The sequence below is a fragment of the Bombus bifarius genome, unplaced genomic scaffold (assembly GCF_011952205.1).
Source record: "Bombus bifarius isolate JDL3187 unplaced genomic scaffold, Bbif_JDL3187 scf7180000008193, whole genome shotgun sequence".
Taxonomy (NCBI): Eukaryota; Metazoa; Arthropoda; class Insecta; order Hymenoptera; family Apidae; genus Bombus; species Bombus bifarius.
The window spans coordinates 447,539-464,522 of record NW_022884501.1 but is presented as its reverse complement, the minus strand read 5'-3'; the positions used below and the strand labels follow the sequence as shown (position 1 = coordinate 464,522).

Below are 16,984 nucleotides of genomic sequence, written 5' to 3'. Positions count from 1 at the left end.
GAAATTTTTTCAAAAATAATTTCTTTCTGTGTCGATGATCTGGATGGTCGAATAAGAACTTGATGTTTTGGCAGTGATTGGAGCTCACGATGTTTTATCAAGGTGTTCGTATTGGAAGAATTGGTAAAAAATTTATTGTACGTACGTAGTTCGTCCAGAATGGCTGAAGTTAGCAATTCATAGTTTTAAATAATTTTTAGAGTGATTTTTAGCCATTTAAATGTTTCTTTAAAAGATTTTTACATGCATGGAATGTTATTTTCTTCCTTGCACTATATATTTTGTCAGATATCTTTCATTTTGATTTCTTTGGTACAAGCTATTACGTTTTAGTCGTCGATAATTGTAGAACTGATAGAGTTTCAAACTAAGAAGAAGCTGATTGGACAGTTTAAAGTGCTGTGATTTATTGTTAATTAAATGTTGAGAGTATTCTTCGCTTAAAAAATTACGAAACTAATGGAAAAGTTCAAAGTGAAACTTTTATGCTTCTTAGACTTCTAAGAGATTTTTTATCTACATAAAGTGAAACATAAATGAAAGATCTAAAGTGAAATACAAAAAGATATTATATTTTTATTGTTAAATGTTTGTACATTTATTCACAATTGTTTCACGCAAAGAAATATCTGGAACAGGACCCAGTTTCAGAAGCTAATTGATCTGCAAGCTGAGGGAAATTAAAAATAAATTATTATTTCTAGTTTGTGAGAATTACTTCGCATGATCTTTAACTGAATCGACTTTGAATTGTTCATCCTACGTCTTCTCGACGTGTAAAAGTCTTCTAACGAACATGTTAGCTACTCTGATATTTTAATATTTAACGCGATCCACACTTCGGTAAGCTGTGATGTAACCTGTACGTTTTTATCATGAAATCAGAGGAAACGATTTTCTAAATTTACATTACTTCAAAAATTATAGTTATAAAAGCACAACAAGGTTCAATTTGTAAACTACATTTCTCGAGCAGGACAATAGGCATCCTTCCTGAATTACAAACTCAAGAAGTGACTGTTTACCGCAAAAATACAGACTGCAGGCCGTAACAATTATTTCATGCCGGGTATAAGTACTGGTATTATGCCTCCCCGAGCCACAATTGCCGCTAACTCAACAATATTTACTGCCAGATATACTGAAACCGCTGTTTTCGTCGTGCATCGAACCGTAATGTATACCTAGTAATTACTTCCCACACAGCTATTGTCGAAATAACCATACGCTTAGTGAAAGTAAACACACAATACTAACAATTTCTTTTTTATCTGCTAAAACGTTGACGATTCCGAGAAATCAATCGATGTAAACATTTTCGTATCTTTGATATATTATTAATGAGATTAGAAATTGTGAAATTTTCAATGATCAATGGAATTCTTTACATATTTTTTATCTCATCTCTTCTATACTAAAATTATAGTTTCGTGTTTCTAACGACTATAATATTATTTTGATTTATTTTCGCTAATCATAGTACTGTATTTAGATCGTATTAAGTAACGAAAAAGTTTTTATTTTCGCAGTTAATTCGATTGTCTTAAGTGAAATTAATGAATTACGCGACTTACTTAAATATTTTCTATTCAAAAAATATTATTTTTAATGTTTTTTTTTTGATCTTATATTAATTTATACGTAAATTATATTAACCAAACAATCGAAGGATGATATTACGAATAACAAGCTTATGTTGAAATTTTTATGAAATTGGTGTTCTTTGTTGTATTCTTGCTAATTTTCCTCCAAATTTTTCAACCACACTGTACAATGGAATACTTAAAAAAGTTACCATACATTAGCATCGATCAGCATCTTCGCTTATTATTCAACTAAGTACATCAACATAATAGCACTATAATTTATACAGATCAGAATGGTCATGTAATCTCATGAAAAAACACGAGTCTGACTTAGACACTTGATATACGGAATGAATTCTCGAAGAGGTTATTATTGTTATCATTAGAGAATAACGTGTAAGTTTTTCAAGATTTTCAAATGTAATTCAAAAGCTCGTAATTTAATTCTTATAAATTCACCAGCTTATAAGTAGCTCCATAATCATGCGTTACTCCATTTACGTTATCACTTTATATCTAGGAAGTATAACATTAATACTAATCTAAACTATTTTTTATTGCTTTCCGTATTAATTATTGAACGATAAACATCTATATTAATCCTCTGTAATATTTTATTTGTTGCCTATTAATTAAAAATTCCATTTCTGTAATATGAATTTATAACGAACCTATGATATTATCTATAATATTTATACTAATACAATGGAATTTTATTTATAAACTTTATCTATATCTGAACGAAATCTGAGTTACTGTCTGACTAAATGAACTCCCACCAGTTGAATCTATTTATCAGAATATAAACTCCTACGTATTGAGACCTACGTATCCTTTGGTATAGGAACGAACAATTATAAGTAGGTGTTAGGGAGTATCAGTGGACATTTCTATTATATGAATCCCTTACAATTTAAATAAGAACTGTATAAGCTATAAAATTATATAAATTCGTAATTATATAAACTATCTGTCTGGCAAACCATATCATTTCCTCGTGGCCTGCATATATAAAAAGACACATTCGTTTACGAAACTTTTTCCTCTTAAGCGTTCGTTAACCTTCGAATAATTTCAATACATCTCCTAATAACTACGTGAAATCTAAAACGAAACAAACCAAGCTAAAGAAGCTAGTTCTGAAACATCGAATTAATTTACCAGACTCACTTCCTCGTTACCTTGTAAAAGTCGAAGGCGAGCACAGTCAATAATTACCCGTGTATAATTCAGAATAAAGCCACGATTAGAAACGAAGTATCGCATGCACCAGAGCTCGCATGCTCGTACGTTTAATGGCTGGCTAGTGCTACCAACCACGGAACCGAGCTCGAGCAGCGAAGCTTCCAGCCCTTGGGCAAAATTCTGACAGCGAAACGCACGACCGACTCTCCTTGTACACCGTCGCTAATATTCATTAATATTATAGTCGGAGCTAATTGAACACGCCTCTCGCAACTATCGGCTTGCGTGCTGATTAACGAGCCAATGACCAGCTCTTATCAGACTGTACGTTTCACCGCGATAAGCATCGAAGTCACCTTTTCGTAATCGAGGATATAGCGTGACCAAGACACTCGATCCGGAATAGATTGAATTTAAATTACTGGTCCCTGATCGAACGCGCGTCTTTGTAAAGTACGATACAAACGTCCAATTAAATCCTTATGTACCTTTAAAAGTCGTTCGAGAAACCCGATCGGTCGAATTAATCGTTATTAATTAAACCCTCGTAGTGCAGCTTTTCAATTGCTCGTTACGCGCGCCGGAAATTGCCACCCCTTTTATTTGATCACCGAACGTTACTCGATAGTGGGTCTTTGTATCGCGAAAAACTGGCCTTCACGCAGCTGGAATTAAATATGAACCCGCGATTACAACCGGAGAACAACCATAAAAAATCACATCGCGACTCTCGAAAGAGATTAACGAGCTCAATTTGTAGACTGAAAATGGGACGATGTAGTTACATATATGCACACGGTGGATGAACGCGTTAGGTATCGTCTTTGGTATGGTTAGCTGGGCGAATTAAACGAGAGATATTCGATTGCCATCATTTCGACCGGTGAAGGTTGGTATCTTCGAAATTTCTGTCTAGTTGTTATGGAGATTAATGTTCGGTTCTTAAAATTGTAATTAAATCACGTGAAATATGACGGTAGATGACTACTTGGGTGGAATTTTGTATGAATTATATTTGCGTTTTGTGCCAGTGCGTTGGTGAAATTGATTGTATTGTAATTATCACTTCTTGATAAGATATAGACTATGTGGAAAAGAGTATTATTAATCTTCGTATAAAATAGAATTCTCTTTATATTCGTTTTATGATGTAATTAATAATTAAACCTCCGATCATTTTCGACTCAATCGTATTTTTCTTTCGTTAATAAACTTCTTAAGATTGAGGACACTGAGGATGTTCTGTTGGAAATTTTGTTAAAACAATATACGTATTTCTATTTATTAAAAAATGAGAATTTGTGATCTAAACATAAAACTTCGTATTCATACCTTTCATGCAACTATTGTTGTACATTGTATAATAGTATTCAATTATGTTAATAACAACAATATTTTAATATTTAATACTTGTTTTTAATATTTTTATAAAAATTGTATAATAATATTACACATTGTTTATACTTACATTGCTGTAACATCTGCACGAGGAGTTCTACATTTTCCTTTCAAAATCTGAAACAGACAAAAGACTTGTTATTAATAGCAATTACTATTACTACAAAAGTACTGAAAGTGTATTTATGGAGACCCCATAACAATAAAATTACTCCGAATAAAGATTCTAAAAGGTCATCGAATTAAAGTAATTTAACAACAAAGGGATCTGTTTCTTAACAAACAATTCGGTAAGAATGATGAGCAGTAAACGTCGAGCCTTCCGTGGTCTTTTCTGAAAATAGTGTAGGCAAGCCTGGAGAGAACATTGCAGCAAGACGATAATGTCGACGTGGGAGAACTGGCGTTGAAGAATGCGTAATTGTTTTGAAAGAGATCGAGCTTCGTCGTCTTTCGTGTGGGACGTGTGAAAGGAGGCCTGGCTTGCCGACGCCAGGGATAAACGTCGAGGACAAGTCTCGTTTCTTTCGTCGTTTATACCTGACCATTATGGCCCGTCTTTTAACGGCACGCACTGCAATGTAACAAACGGATTGCTCAATTAATGCAATCTCTGTCCAACGATCGCTGGTCAGATTATAAGAAAATTGTTGCAATTTGCTGCTCGATTGTTACGCTAACTATTGATATTAATTCCAACCGTTACATTATTACACATTTTATCAAAGTTCAAGTGGTTACTTGACACCTGAGATCAAACGTGCGATGTATTTATGGGAAGAATTAATTTTCATCTTTCTTATGAAATACTTTGTCATAATTTTCTGATAAAATCGTTCTGTAGAAAGGAATAATTTTTAGATTTGTAAGCTTGTTCTATTGTCTTATTTTAAAGTAGTTGAGAAAGATTGATGTACGTTAATACGTAAATACATAAATGTTTTATCCTTCATCATTTATTTAAAATCAAAAGTCGCTATATTTAATGTACACTCGACTGGTATACTTGATATGTATTTAATTATTAAACTCTTTCGAATGGGAATGCTACTTTAATACTTTAGAATATCCACAATATGACTATCGACTTGACAAAATCCAGCCTGGAAACTTTATACCTTCAAACTTCCCTCCAACGACACGCGCTTTTCAAAAGGAAACTATTTAATACTCCACAAAACAACTATCTCAAGCCCACGTCAAACAATTTCAGCAGCGATCCTCGATGCAAAACGTTGCGTGGAAAAAAATTCCACGATACTGAATGGAGGACGCTCGCGGGAAGATAGAGAAGATCGGTAGGTGGACGCAACGACGAGGCAATTCGAAATTTCGAAACAAGATGTATCCGATCGCGAGAGGCAGTCGAGTGGAGGCACCAACAATAGGGATTATTAGCATTGGCTGAGCCGACTTCAGGTTGATATTGGTCTCTCGAGCCCCGACATATTGTAATCACGCGGATATATTGTGCTCGTGCAGTGCACGCTCGCCTAGCCCTCTCCACCCACCCTATTCCTCCGCATCCACCTACTCCACCTCCTCCACCCTCTCTGGCTGTCTCCTCCACCCGTCTCTTTCCTCTCCTCCCTGTCCCTCCGGCAGCCGATCAATGCCCCCCTCTGCCGCCGATAACTCGATAATATTACACGCGAAAACCGCTTCCGATGTGCTCGCCCAGTCAGCGAGCCACTTGTGCGAGCAAATAACCAGTTATCGGAAAACCGATTTTATTTTCGAGGGACGCTACCTTCGATATTTTTTTCCTACCCCATGCCCCGCTTTGTCGCGAACCCCGTACCATCGCTACCGTTTCTATCTCTCTTTGCTCTGCTTCTTTCGTTTTGCCAAGCGTTCCACAGTGCGGCATTTCATTGAGGATTTGGGACAAAAATCAAAATTCGTTGGCCACGTTCGCAGACAACGTTCGCACGTTGTCAGGTTGTTCATAGGTAGCGTTCGCACGTTCGCAGGCCACGTTCTCAATGGATAAATTGTCGAATTGAAAAGTATGAAAAAGATGATCGTTAGTTAAATTCACTTCGGAATTCACCATTATTTATGTCATCTTACGGAAGTATATCGTCTGTTTCTTGAGAATCGAATGTTAATCGTGTACGTATGTAACGAAATTAAGAAATTAATAAAAAGTTAGTCAGTTTGGTTTGTGAGAGTCTCGTATGATGTTGTGTTTCAATTATTGCTGTGCGAATGAAATATTTCTCTGAAGTTTGGATAATATTTGAGAAAGCAGAAAAACTGTCCTTAATTTATCGTGTTGTATCATTAAACTCAATTAGCAATGTTGTATATTTCTTTTCACGAAAAATAGGTAATAAGATATTTTCTTTTTCTCAACGAATTTTAAACTCATTGGTATCAACTATACAAACGTCGGTACCATTGACTATGATTTCAGACGAGCTTACTATGAAAATTTTGTTATAGCTCGTTGAATTCTTTACGAAGGAAAATGTTTGTAATATTTGATTATAATCGCTCTCAATAAGATTTTCTTCCGAAGTTCATTTAGTTTGGAATTTAAGGCCAGATTTAGTATATTACAATACACCTCCCATTAGAGAGAAGAAATTCATGTTCTAGAATGTAAGGGTCAAGGAAATAGCATTGGTCTCTTTCACACGATCGACGAAGTGTGCATTAGCACATGTCGGATTCTAACGTCTATTTTATGTAGATTAGATAGAAAGGAAGATAGAGAACACGCAGGCTAATTCATTACATATTGTCATCTGAGGTAACTTTTCATCCATCGATTTTAAAAGATGACGTCAACAATACAGGTTCTATTTAAAAAGATCTCCCCAATGCAGAAGACGTTTATTTCTTATTCTCCTCGTCATTTTCCGTGTGATTTTCCAGAATGATACCTATTACACATACACACCGTTTTGTGAAAAGATAAGAATGAAAAACAATATTAATAATTCATCGCGATCAAAGGGAGATAAAATTCGCTAATTCATCAAAGTCAAGTATTAAATATCACGTAACTTATCAAACGCGTAATGACGTCGATATATTGTATAATTACTCGGCGAGGTAAATCGAACTGGAGATGACAAAAAAAAAAAAGATCACATTGATCGATGGAAAAAATGTAGAAAAGATGGAGATCGAAGGACACGCTTCATCGATGCGTTACGCGTGAATCCTTGAATTTATTCCTATCGTTGACGATACAGTTCTGACGTCGATTTTTTTCCGTTCCACGCACTTGTGGCTTCCGGAGAACTCGTCGGAAAAGAGAGATTCCTTATGTCGTCGTAGTGACGTAATGGAAGGCAGGAGTACTATATTTATGTAAATCACGTCGGCGTATCATGGATACCATTTTTATGCATGGCATATGTGTATAACGTATGCCATCGTCGCGACGCGCTGCAAATTTATGCTGTCTTTACGCGAACTCTTATAGGAAGCTATCCGTTACTTTCTGCGTTTTACGTACAATTTGTGCAGAAATCGCAAGAGAGGAGACAGTGATGGAAATGAAACATGAAGATACTTGAAATGGTAGAACGAGATGTAGATGAATCTGCAATTTGAATATCCGTATGTTTAAACAAGGACGATAGTCCTAATAACTAGCTTGGCTGTCTGAGATTGATTTTCATCAAGAAGTTTTCAGCCCATTAACTGGATCATCTTTTAACTAGAAATGTCGCCGACCATGAAATTAGATGTTAATAAAATCAAATCAGTGTTGGTTCTTCCAAATTCATGTATTATATACTTTAATTGTAACAGAAATGGAACGAGTAGGTTGAAAATTGGGAGAGCCATAAGTAAAGAAATTATTGTATCTGGTAAGAAAGTATCGTATCAGTTAACCAATTAAATTAATCGGTAAAAGTTCATCGAGATATCTTCCTTTATTATGACACGTGAAAGAGATACTAAAAGATATTTATCTCATAGTTTTAATTTTGTAAGTCAAGAAGAATTTAAATAATCTCCTTGATACTTCCAATAGAAAAATATTAATCGATATCAATATCCAAAGCTCGAAACTATAAGAAATTATTACAAAATAACGATATTCACGAAGAAAATAAAGGTGATAGGTTATAGTAAAAGGTCACAATAAACATCCCAACAGTACAATTCCATACTATATTTATATTTTCTTTTAACGATTCCTTTCGCTTCCACGCCTTCTTGCCTCTCTATTCGGGACAAGATATTCAATTTCTTAAAAATATTCACGAATAGACACTCAGCCAGTCACCGTTCGAGACAATAACTCGTGGCGCCTATCAATCCTTTTTACATCGAATTAACCGGTTAACCATGAATCGTAACCACGTGTCCTGACGACCGGTTCCCCCTTTCTCTTGCAGATCCTGAAGGAGACGACCGCTGCGAGGAACGAACAGCTCACCGAGTTGGAAAACCTCTTCGACTATTTGGATGAACACAGGAGCCTGCAGGGTTACGAGGGCGAGAAATCGGCGCGGTGAGTTTGCACGATTTTTCTACGTTTTATTAGACATTCGAGAATGAGGCAATTTACATGGAGAGCTCGTAAATCACGCGGCCGGTAACGGGATTAAAATGAGTTTCGAGCCGGGCGACGAATGCCTCGATACGTGAACATTTCAAGCCCGTAATCGGATTGGCTGCGTTCGACGCGTTTTATTAACACTCGCTGTTTGCTCAATTGCTGATCGACGACGAACAGGCGCGAACCATTTCACGTCAAATCGCCCAGGAATTGCTACCGTGCCCTGTGACTTATTGAAAAGAGAAAAGAATTTCTTCGATTTTTTTTTTTTTTTGCATTTGAGTATGTGTAGAATATATCGGTAGGCTCGAGAGATTGAATCGCGTGAAATTTCAATCTGCTACCACGAACGACTTTATTGGACAACGCAGAATTAAATGTTAAAGATTTTGTATTTTGCTGGATGGATCGAAAAGATGTTATCAAGGATTAATAAAAGAGAGATATGGCTATTTTGAATATAGTTACACATTGTTATATTAAATGTAAGATGGATTTTAAACGAGAAGAACTAACGATATAGAATATACGTATAGATATGAAACAATTTTAAAAACATAATTCAATTTGTAACAAAAAAAAAGCCATTAGAAGTCGATACCGCTAGACAAAAAATTCTTTTTCAATGAATTATTATCTAATCCTTTCTCGAATTTCAACTTTCTATTCATTACGATGATATGCTGAAAGATTCATTTAATATTTGTTGCCTATTAAAAGTCCTTATCTTATCGTGATTAAATTTTATTTATACTACACGCTATAATACTCGTACAAGAAAGTAGTTGTTGCAAAGTTGTGATAAAAATCTAAACCAAAATAGTCAGAAGGTTTAGAGGAACACTTGCACTGCGTACATTCCTCTCAACAATATTTGGCATCGCCTTGCAATATTCTTTTATACGTATAACGATTTTAAATTTAATTATCGCTAGACAAGTACTGCGAAATACTTTATGTACTTGTCTGTATGTCAAACTAAAATTACATCCATTATTCGAAAGCCAAACAAAATTTATCAGGCACATCTTCACATTTAAAAGTACTCTTTATCCATATATTGTTCCATAAGATTCTTTTGTACGCGTAACCATTCCTAAAGATATCACTAAACCAGTTCTGTGAAATGCTCTATATTTATCCGCATGTCAAACCAGAATTCTATGAAGAATTTAAAAGTTTATAAAAATCTATCAAACAAGTCTTCACTGTAAAGACTTTATCTGCATATTTTTTGCCACTCACGCTCCTTCCTGTCATTATCGACGAGCATTACACGAGCGTGCATTAAGAGCAGAGAGGTGCAGCTTCCGGGGGACGTCGAGATGGTAGAGGTCGTCGACGAAGAGAAGCGTCGAGATCAAGTAGTCGCCGGTTGAAAGGGGAGAGAATCAATCGTGTCGATTGAAGATTGATTAGGCGGTTGCATTGACGTCCGAGATTTAGCGTGCGATGCAATTTCTTTGCCGTGTCTGCCCTTTGTGCCTGTCTTCGGGATCTTTGGCTTTCTGATCCTTCCAGCGCACTGCGTCAGTCCCTTTTCCTTTCTCTCTTCGCTCTCTCGTCATCCCTCTCGATACCGGATCTTAAACACGTACACATCCACACAGAGAGCGTAGATCCACACAGTACTGTTTCAATGGTGGTTTGTAAAATAGTTGTCGGGATACGAATGCTGGACGGAATCGATGCGCGGAACAAAAGCAGCAAAAAAGCCATCAGGATTCTTTCATTTTCGAAAGGATGCCGTTCCTCTGTCTCTCGATAACACGCGATATGTCAGTGTTCTTCTCGCGTTTGTTTCCTCTATTACTGTTGCTTGTGTCTCCAATATGAAGAATATAGGGGCTGGTTAGGTTTCCAGTTGAATTTGATCCAATCTTTTTATTTCAAATATTCGAATTTCTTTGAAACATTTGAAAACATCTGATAATCGATTGTTTCACGTTACAAATGTAATAACGATACTGAATGAATTGCCAAAGTGTTATTAGTCTGTTTTTATTGTTAGTCTGTAAGTTTGTAAATTCTTGATTTATGTTCGATTTAGATTATAAAGATCGTTGTTGTTATTGTTGTTGCGTATAAAGAAGAATTAGAATTGATTTTTTTTCTATATAATCTTTGTCAAAAGTTTCTTAGAATTTTGATACTGATGATAAAGAAGGAGAGAAATATGTTTGGTTTTACGAATAGTGCCTTAAATAAAGTATCTCGTAAGAATTCGAGCTTATCGATGTCTCCAAAAGATCAACTAAATTTTCCTTTCATTCTTCGAACGATAAAAATTCATTCGCACGTAACTACATTTTCCATCGATCGTTCTATACTCGAAACATCGAAATATACCAAAGGCACACCAACTTCGTCATAACCTGCATCATAATTCCTTCCACACTCTAACACAAAAATCTCCAACTCTCTCTACATTCTCCCAACCACGAACCACATCCAGGTCCACTTCCCGGGAACAATATTCCTCAGTCAGGCTCCTAGAAGCCATAAAACGTCATACCGTATTTCGCCATGTAGCCACACTCGACTTGTACTCCTGTTAATCGTTTAAACGGAACAAGCAACTTCTAGTCGAGATAATTTCAATTCATAAATATTCTCGAGAAACGTTTAATATTCCTTCTACATCGCAAATATCGTGATCGGTTGGCTTAGTTGGCTCAACCATTATCAGGTTCGTAATTATCGTCTGTATCTACTTGCGTAACGACTGGAGAAATGAAAAGACGTGATTTTGAGGATTTTTCCAGATTATAAACGGGACACATTCGCAAAGTGCAATGCTTATTTATGACAAAATTTATGCTTGTCGAGACTTTTGCAAGATTCTATGATGAAACTCGAGGGCAAGAGTAACAGGAGACTAGCTATCATTATCGTTTGCTATCGTATCTTCTTCTTGTCCGTGGTCGTGGCCGTGTAGTCGACGACCTCGTCGCCCGTACTTTTCGAACGTGCGCATAAATCCCTTTATGGTCGTCGTGTCACGAATTCACTGCTTGTCGCCGATTTTATTGCCCGGTAGATTGCTCGGTGTTGTCGTGGCTTTTACACCGGCGAATAGCCGGTATCGAAACTTCCGGCATTTCGTCTGACGGCGACACGGTAACCGGAAAAAAGCGTAAGGTACAGACGCTCCGTATAAACGATGCGAAATCATTGTATCAGACGTTCGTTCTTTTATCTGTTTGCTGTTTTGTAATTTGATGAGACGAGGATTGTTATAAAATACTTTCTGATACGGTGGGGCAACTCGTGCTGTACCCTTGAATTTTCTTCAGAATACAGATAATGAGGTGGCTGTCTTTCCATTTCTACAAACATGTAATAATTTAAGAAGTAATAAAGATAATTATGTAAAAGTTAGGTTTGTTTTCCACGATATGTTTTACACACTGAAAATTGTTACTAAACACGTCTAAAAATTCTTTATGCTAAGAGGTTTTTAAAGGTAAATGGTTTTTAAAAAAGAGAACATGGCTTATTTTTTGCTCTAGATTCGACAGAAAAAATTTTATCGGAATCGATGACTGTGACCTCTCCTTTGATTTTAATTTATTTTGGAAATATTATATATTAACTTTGATATCGGAAAAATATTGAAATTTAATGCTGTTCGACGTTTATTGACATTATCAGCATTATTAATCGACAATACATATATGTATGATAAATTGATATTTTTGCAGGATTTTCCATAGCTTATTTCTTATGATCTGTATTGATTCTAAATCTTGTGTTGATAATGTAAATTGATAATTTTTTATTGTAAATATCGTAAATTTTGTATTGTAAATATGTTAGGAAGAAAAACTTCACACTAGGCTTGATAAATATTTATAACAAATCTACATATATGTATTCTTAAATATCAATTTGAAATCAATCCTTAATGTACTTTTTTTTTTTTATCAAAGTACATCTCAAAAATATCAGAAATATTGAATAACTTATTATGTATTCGATAGTATCCTGACTTGTACGTTAGTTTCTAATGAAAAATTATTTAAAGATCTCCTGCTGACATATTGCATTGTGCTTACATTGCAGTATGTCGAGTAATAAATACTTAAGAGTCTCTTTCCATTTATATTCTTCTGTACGTGATCTTCCACGTTCACGTAACAATCTTTAAATATCGCTAAACACATTCATAACCTAAAAAATCGTCAAAATCACGTCTTTCCATTTCTCCATCTATCATCTTGCCTCGCACCAACAACACAACAGCTACATCCTCTCCTCTTATTATAATAAATTGCAACCATTGCCGCGCGCAAGACCTAAGAAACGCGGAAATAGTTAAAAGGCTAAAGTAAATGTAGAAATATCCAACTCACTATCTACCACACGCATCAAAATAATTTCTTCTCGTAAGTAATCCTGTCATAAAAAATAAAAATCCTCGTTCGTTATTTTCTGCGATATCAACGAAATCTTCTTTGTGTGCGTGTACACACAGTCGAATTACACGAGTCGCGAGAGGCATTCGAAAGATTTACAGATCCGCGTGATTCGGGCTACTATTTCTTCCACCTGATAATTGTCGCGAATTAGTTCAGTAAATCAGCCAGTTTCCCTTTCTCTCTCTCTTTCTCTTTTTCTCTCAACAATGTGCCTACCTGCCTATCTCTATCTGTTCCACTTGTTCTGCACTCCTGCCACCTTTCGATCCCGAGAATAGCGTGATCGTTTCACGTAAATAACAATTAAACGAAACCTGTGGTACATTAAGTCGGACTTTCGCCGCCCTCGTTCGCCTTTACTCCTTCACCCTCTCTTCCATATTACTCGTGGATTATCGTGGAGAACATAAATCCCAATTACCCGCCCACAGCGCGCATAATGATCGATAATTAGCGCCGTCCGTCGCCGCCTCTGTTTCGTCCCGTTTCACTTCCGTCTTCCATTACGAACTTTTTCTCGAAATCTCTACCTTGTTGCGATTAGAGACAGGTTTTAAATGCGCGCTGGAGAAAGTTGCAGAATTTCGAGTATTCAACGGTGGAACTTTAAAACGAGAGTGAAAGTCGTGTGTGAAACTAGGAAGGGTGTTTGGAGAAAAGATCGTTATGAATTGGAAGAATTTTAGATTTTATACTTTCACGATGATTAGATGACATATTCCTGATTCTTTGTTTCAACGTTTTGTGAATTCCACTTCACTTCACAAAGTGCAACATACTAATAACGCGGTGGAAACCCGAACAATCGAGAATAAGAGTCATCGAAAAGTGCAGAATATTTCAGTATGGTTGTGCTTATGGCGATTCACGTTTTTGTGAACATAGTTAAAGCAATAGAATCTAGGCAGAGATTTGTTTCACTCACTGAAGATTGTGACGAATACTGTATTTTGAATTGTTTACGTGTATGGAATGTTTTATTCCGTGTATTATGTGCAATTTTGCATTTTTAAATTTCTCGCAAACGTATGAAGATACGCAGACTGCTAGTAGTATATGTGTTTCTAATAATACAAGTAGAAATGGAAGTATTTTATAGAAATTCTTTCTAGAAAGAGGAAGTGAAAAATAGCTTTTAAGTTGATGAAGTTTTGCAAAAAGCAAAGTTGCAACTGGCTTCAATATTTTAATACTATGCCAAGTAATATTTCTAAAATTACAAAGAGGGTGGAGCAACACCTTTTCCCCTTCAAAAACAAATAAAAAGAAAATTTTGGTAATGCGTACAACTACATATTAAATTTTAAAATTGCTTTCCTACCAAAAATAAGAGATATTACTTATCGTATTCTTCTTTCATATTCTTCAAGTTAAATATACAGAACACATTCCGCCAACACAACCCAGACAATTATAACAATCGTATTTCATAACAGCAGGTGACCCATCACGCACGTAACAGAAATTTTGAATTTGAAATTCCAATTACCAAAAAGGCTGAATCCTCCCCTATATTTTTATCTAAATTGTTTTGGAACAATATAACATAATACTTTAGTAAAATATGACAACTCGTGCGTAGCTAATCGTGAGAATCCTTACGGATTCAAAGGGTGTTAAAGAGGAAGAGGGAGATGACGATTGGATAATCGAAGTCGAAACGACGACTACAACGAAATTTAAGGCGTCGGTGCTCGTTATCGATGCATTAGCCCGTGAAGAACTCATCAAGATCGATTCTAGATCACTGAGGGAACTTTTCTTCGAGAAGATCACCTGCCCCATATGCACGGTCATTCCTGGCGACAGGTATTGCACCTGTAATACACCTGCGACCGATCGGCTAATTTGAAAGATATTTATTATCCCATTTCGATTATCGGCCATCCATCTGGAGCTGTTACGAATCGGTTTCCAAAAATTATGAGCCGTCCGAAGGCGTTATGACTATCTGTCATTTTTCCGATTAAATAAATCACGAGAATCATTACATCGAACATGAGAATCTACTTTTAGTTCAAATTCCACGAAAGAGATATGCTATCGAAGATAAAACCGAATTGCCTTTGACTTTTTTTTTGGAAGCTTAATTACAGATCTTGTAATGGATTATAAGATGCTTTGCATACGAAGATTACAGAAGGAAGACATGACAAGTTGATCTTTGTTGAGTTTCTGATATTAATGTCACATTCCGATTAAACAGGTGAATTTTAATATGACATAATCGGAACGAAGATTATCTGTCCAAGGGTGTAAATCTCTTAAAACTACTTGATAAATTGACAAAGCCAAAGGTACAGTTACTAAAGCATGTAATATTTTACTATTTATAACGTTGCAATTAGTATTACGAGTTATATTTTGAAAATTTTCGAGAAGATAAAAAAACACAGGTTTATTTGCAAAATCTACAGACAACTTTGTAACATAAAATTGATCAACAACTTCTTCGTCTGCAGCCTATATATGTTATTTTGTATATTAATTACTAGATCGTTTCATATTAAGTTTATCAGTTTGGACGATCGGTGACAAGGATTTTAATGAAATTAAAATACGATATAGTTTATTTTATATTAGGGGAATGCACTGCTACATACCACTGTACACGAGCATCTCAAGCAATTCATTAAACCTCCTCCGTTTCTGGTCAATAAAGCAAAATTATTAAAAGACCTGGCGTGGTTCCCCTCAGTCTCTGATTAAACTACAAAGAATCGAATGCCGTTCACCGACTCGACGTCAATTACAATTATGATAATTCCCGCGTCCGTGATAAGGATCGTCGGATTCGTTTCACGTATTCCGCGTTCATCGTAACAAAACCGATTTGAATTTTCCCCGGGTAAATCGCCAGCAACCCCATCGCGCGCAAATATCAAGAAATTTCATTTCGTATCCGGCAAACAACAAGAGCGACGACGACGATGGCCACAAATCCAGAGACGAGTTGCCGCAACCAGCATTTTCCACCTGCTGTATTTCTACACACAGAGAGAAAGATAAATAGCTAGATAGATAGAGATAGAGATAGAGAAAGACAGAGAGAGAGAGAGAGACCAGGACCCCTCTGGAACAATTATTATTCTCCGCGGATCGCCTAGGTTATTGAGCAAGAACAGGACTTCCGCCGTGGAATCAGATAGTCTCGTGTTGCATGTGCAGCATGGGCGCACCGTGGAGATGCGCACACCTAGGAATCCGGGCTGCCGGTGTGCATCTACCTGCGATTCCTCGTGCATCCGTGCACAGTACGGCCGGCCTGTGCACGGATTACAAAGTGGATATTGCCTGCACCGACTGCGATCCCGATGATTTGCGCCCGTCTCGGATTAAGCGACGCTCACATCGAGGTTCAGCTTGGTTTAATTGGGTTCGATGTGGGGGTAAATGGAGAGGAGGTTGGTTAATAGTTGGAAGAAATTATTGAGGATGTTGTGGCACGGTGTAGGGATATATGTATATAGCAATTCAGGTAGATCACGAATATATTCGAACGTAGTGTAAAAACCTTTTATGAATATTACACTACTGGCTATAAGTACATATTAGAACACCTACTGATATTTAATACAAATTGAATACTTTTCCTCGCTTTTATTTCCCAGATATCTTGTTATAAAGCTAAGTACCTTATTACTATAAATTTCTAGATATCTTGTTATAAATGTACATAAATTCCTAGCTATTTTATTTACATTACGTGTACCTTATAGCATCAAGTACTAAATAAAAAATAAATTTTGTTTCGGTTCCCCAATGGATATAGCGAGTAAGTCTCATAATACTTATGGCCAGCGGTGTATTATGTGTATTATATAGGATATTTTGAAGTTTCATTAGCAGTGTTATGAGATTCGATT

At 36.1% G+C, this 16,984-nt stretch overlaps 1 protein-coding gene across 2 annotated transcripts in view; it reads left to right on the top strand.

The window, feature by feature from the left end:
• LOC117209731 (UPF0489 protein C5orf22 homolog) overlaps positions 1 to 16,984 on the top strand; it is a 1,030,747-nt gene that overhangs the window by 866,728 nt on the left and 147,035 nt on the right. For both annotated transcript variants that reach the window (XM_033452076.1, XM_033452074.1), the window contains one exon: positions 8,534 to 8,649. In XM_033452076.1, the coding sequence (XP_033307967.1) occupies positions 8,534 to 8,649 (116 nt within the window). The remainder of the gene's footprint in view (positions 1 to 8,533; positions 8,650 to 16,984) is intronic.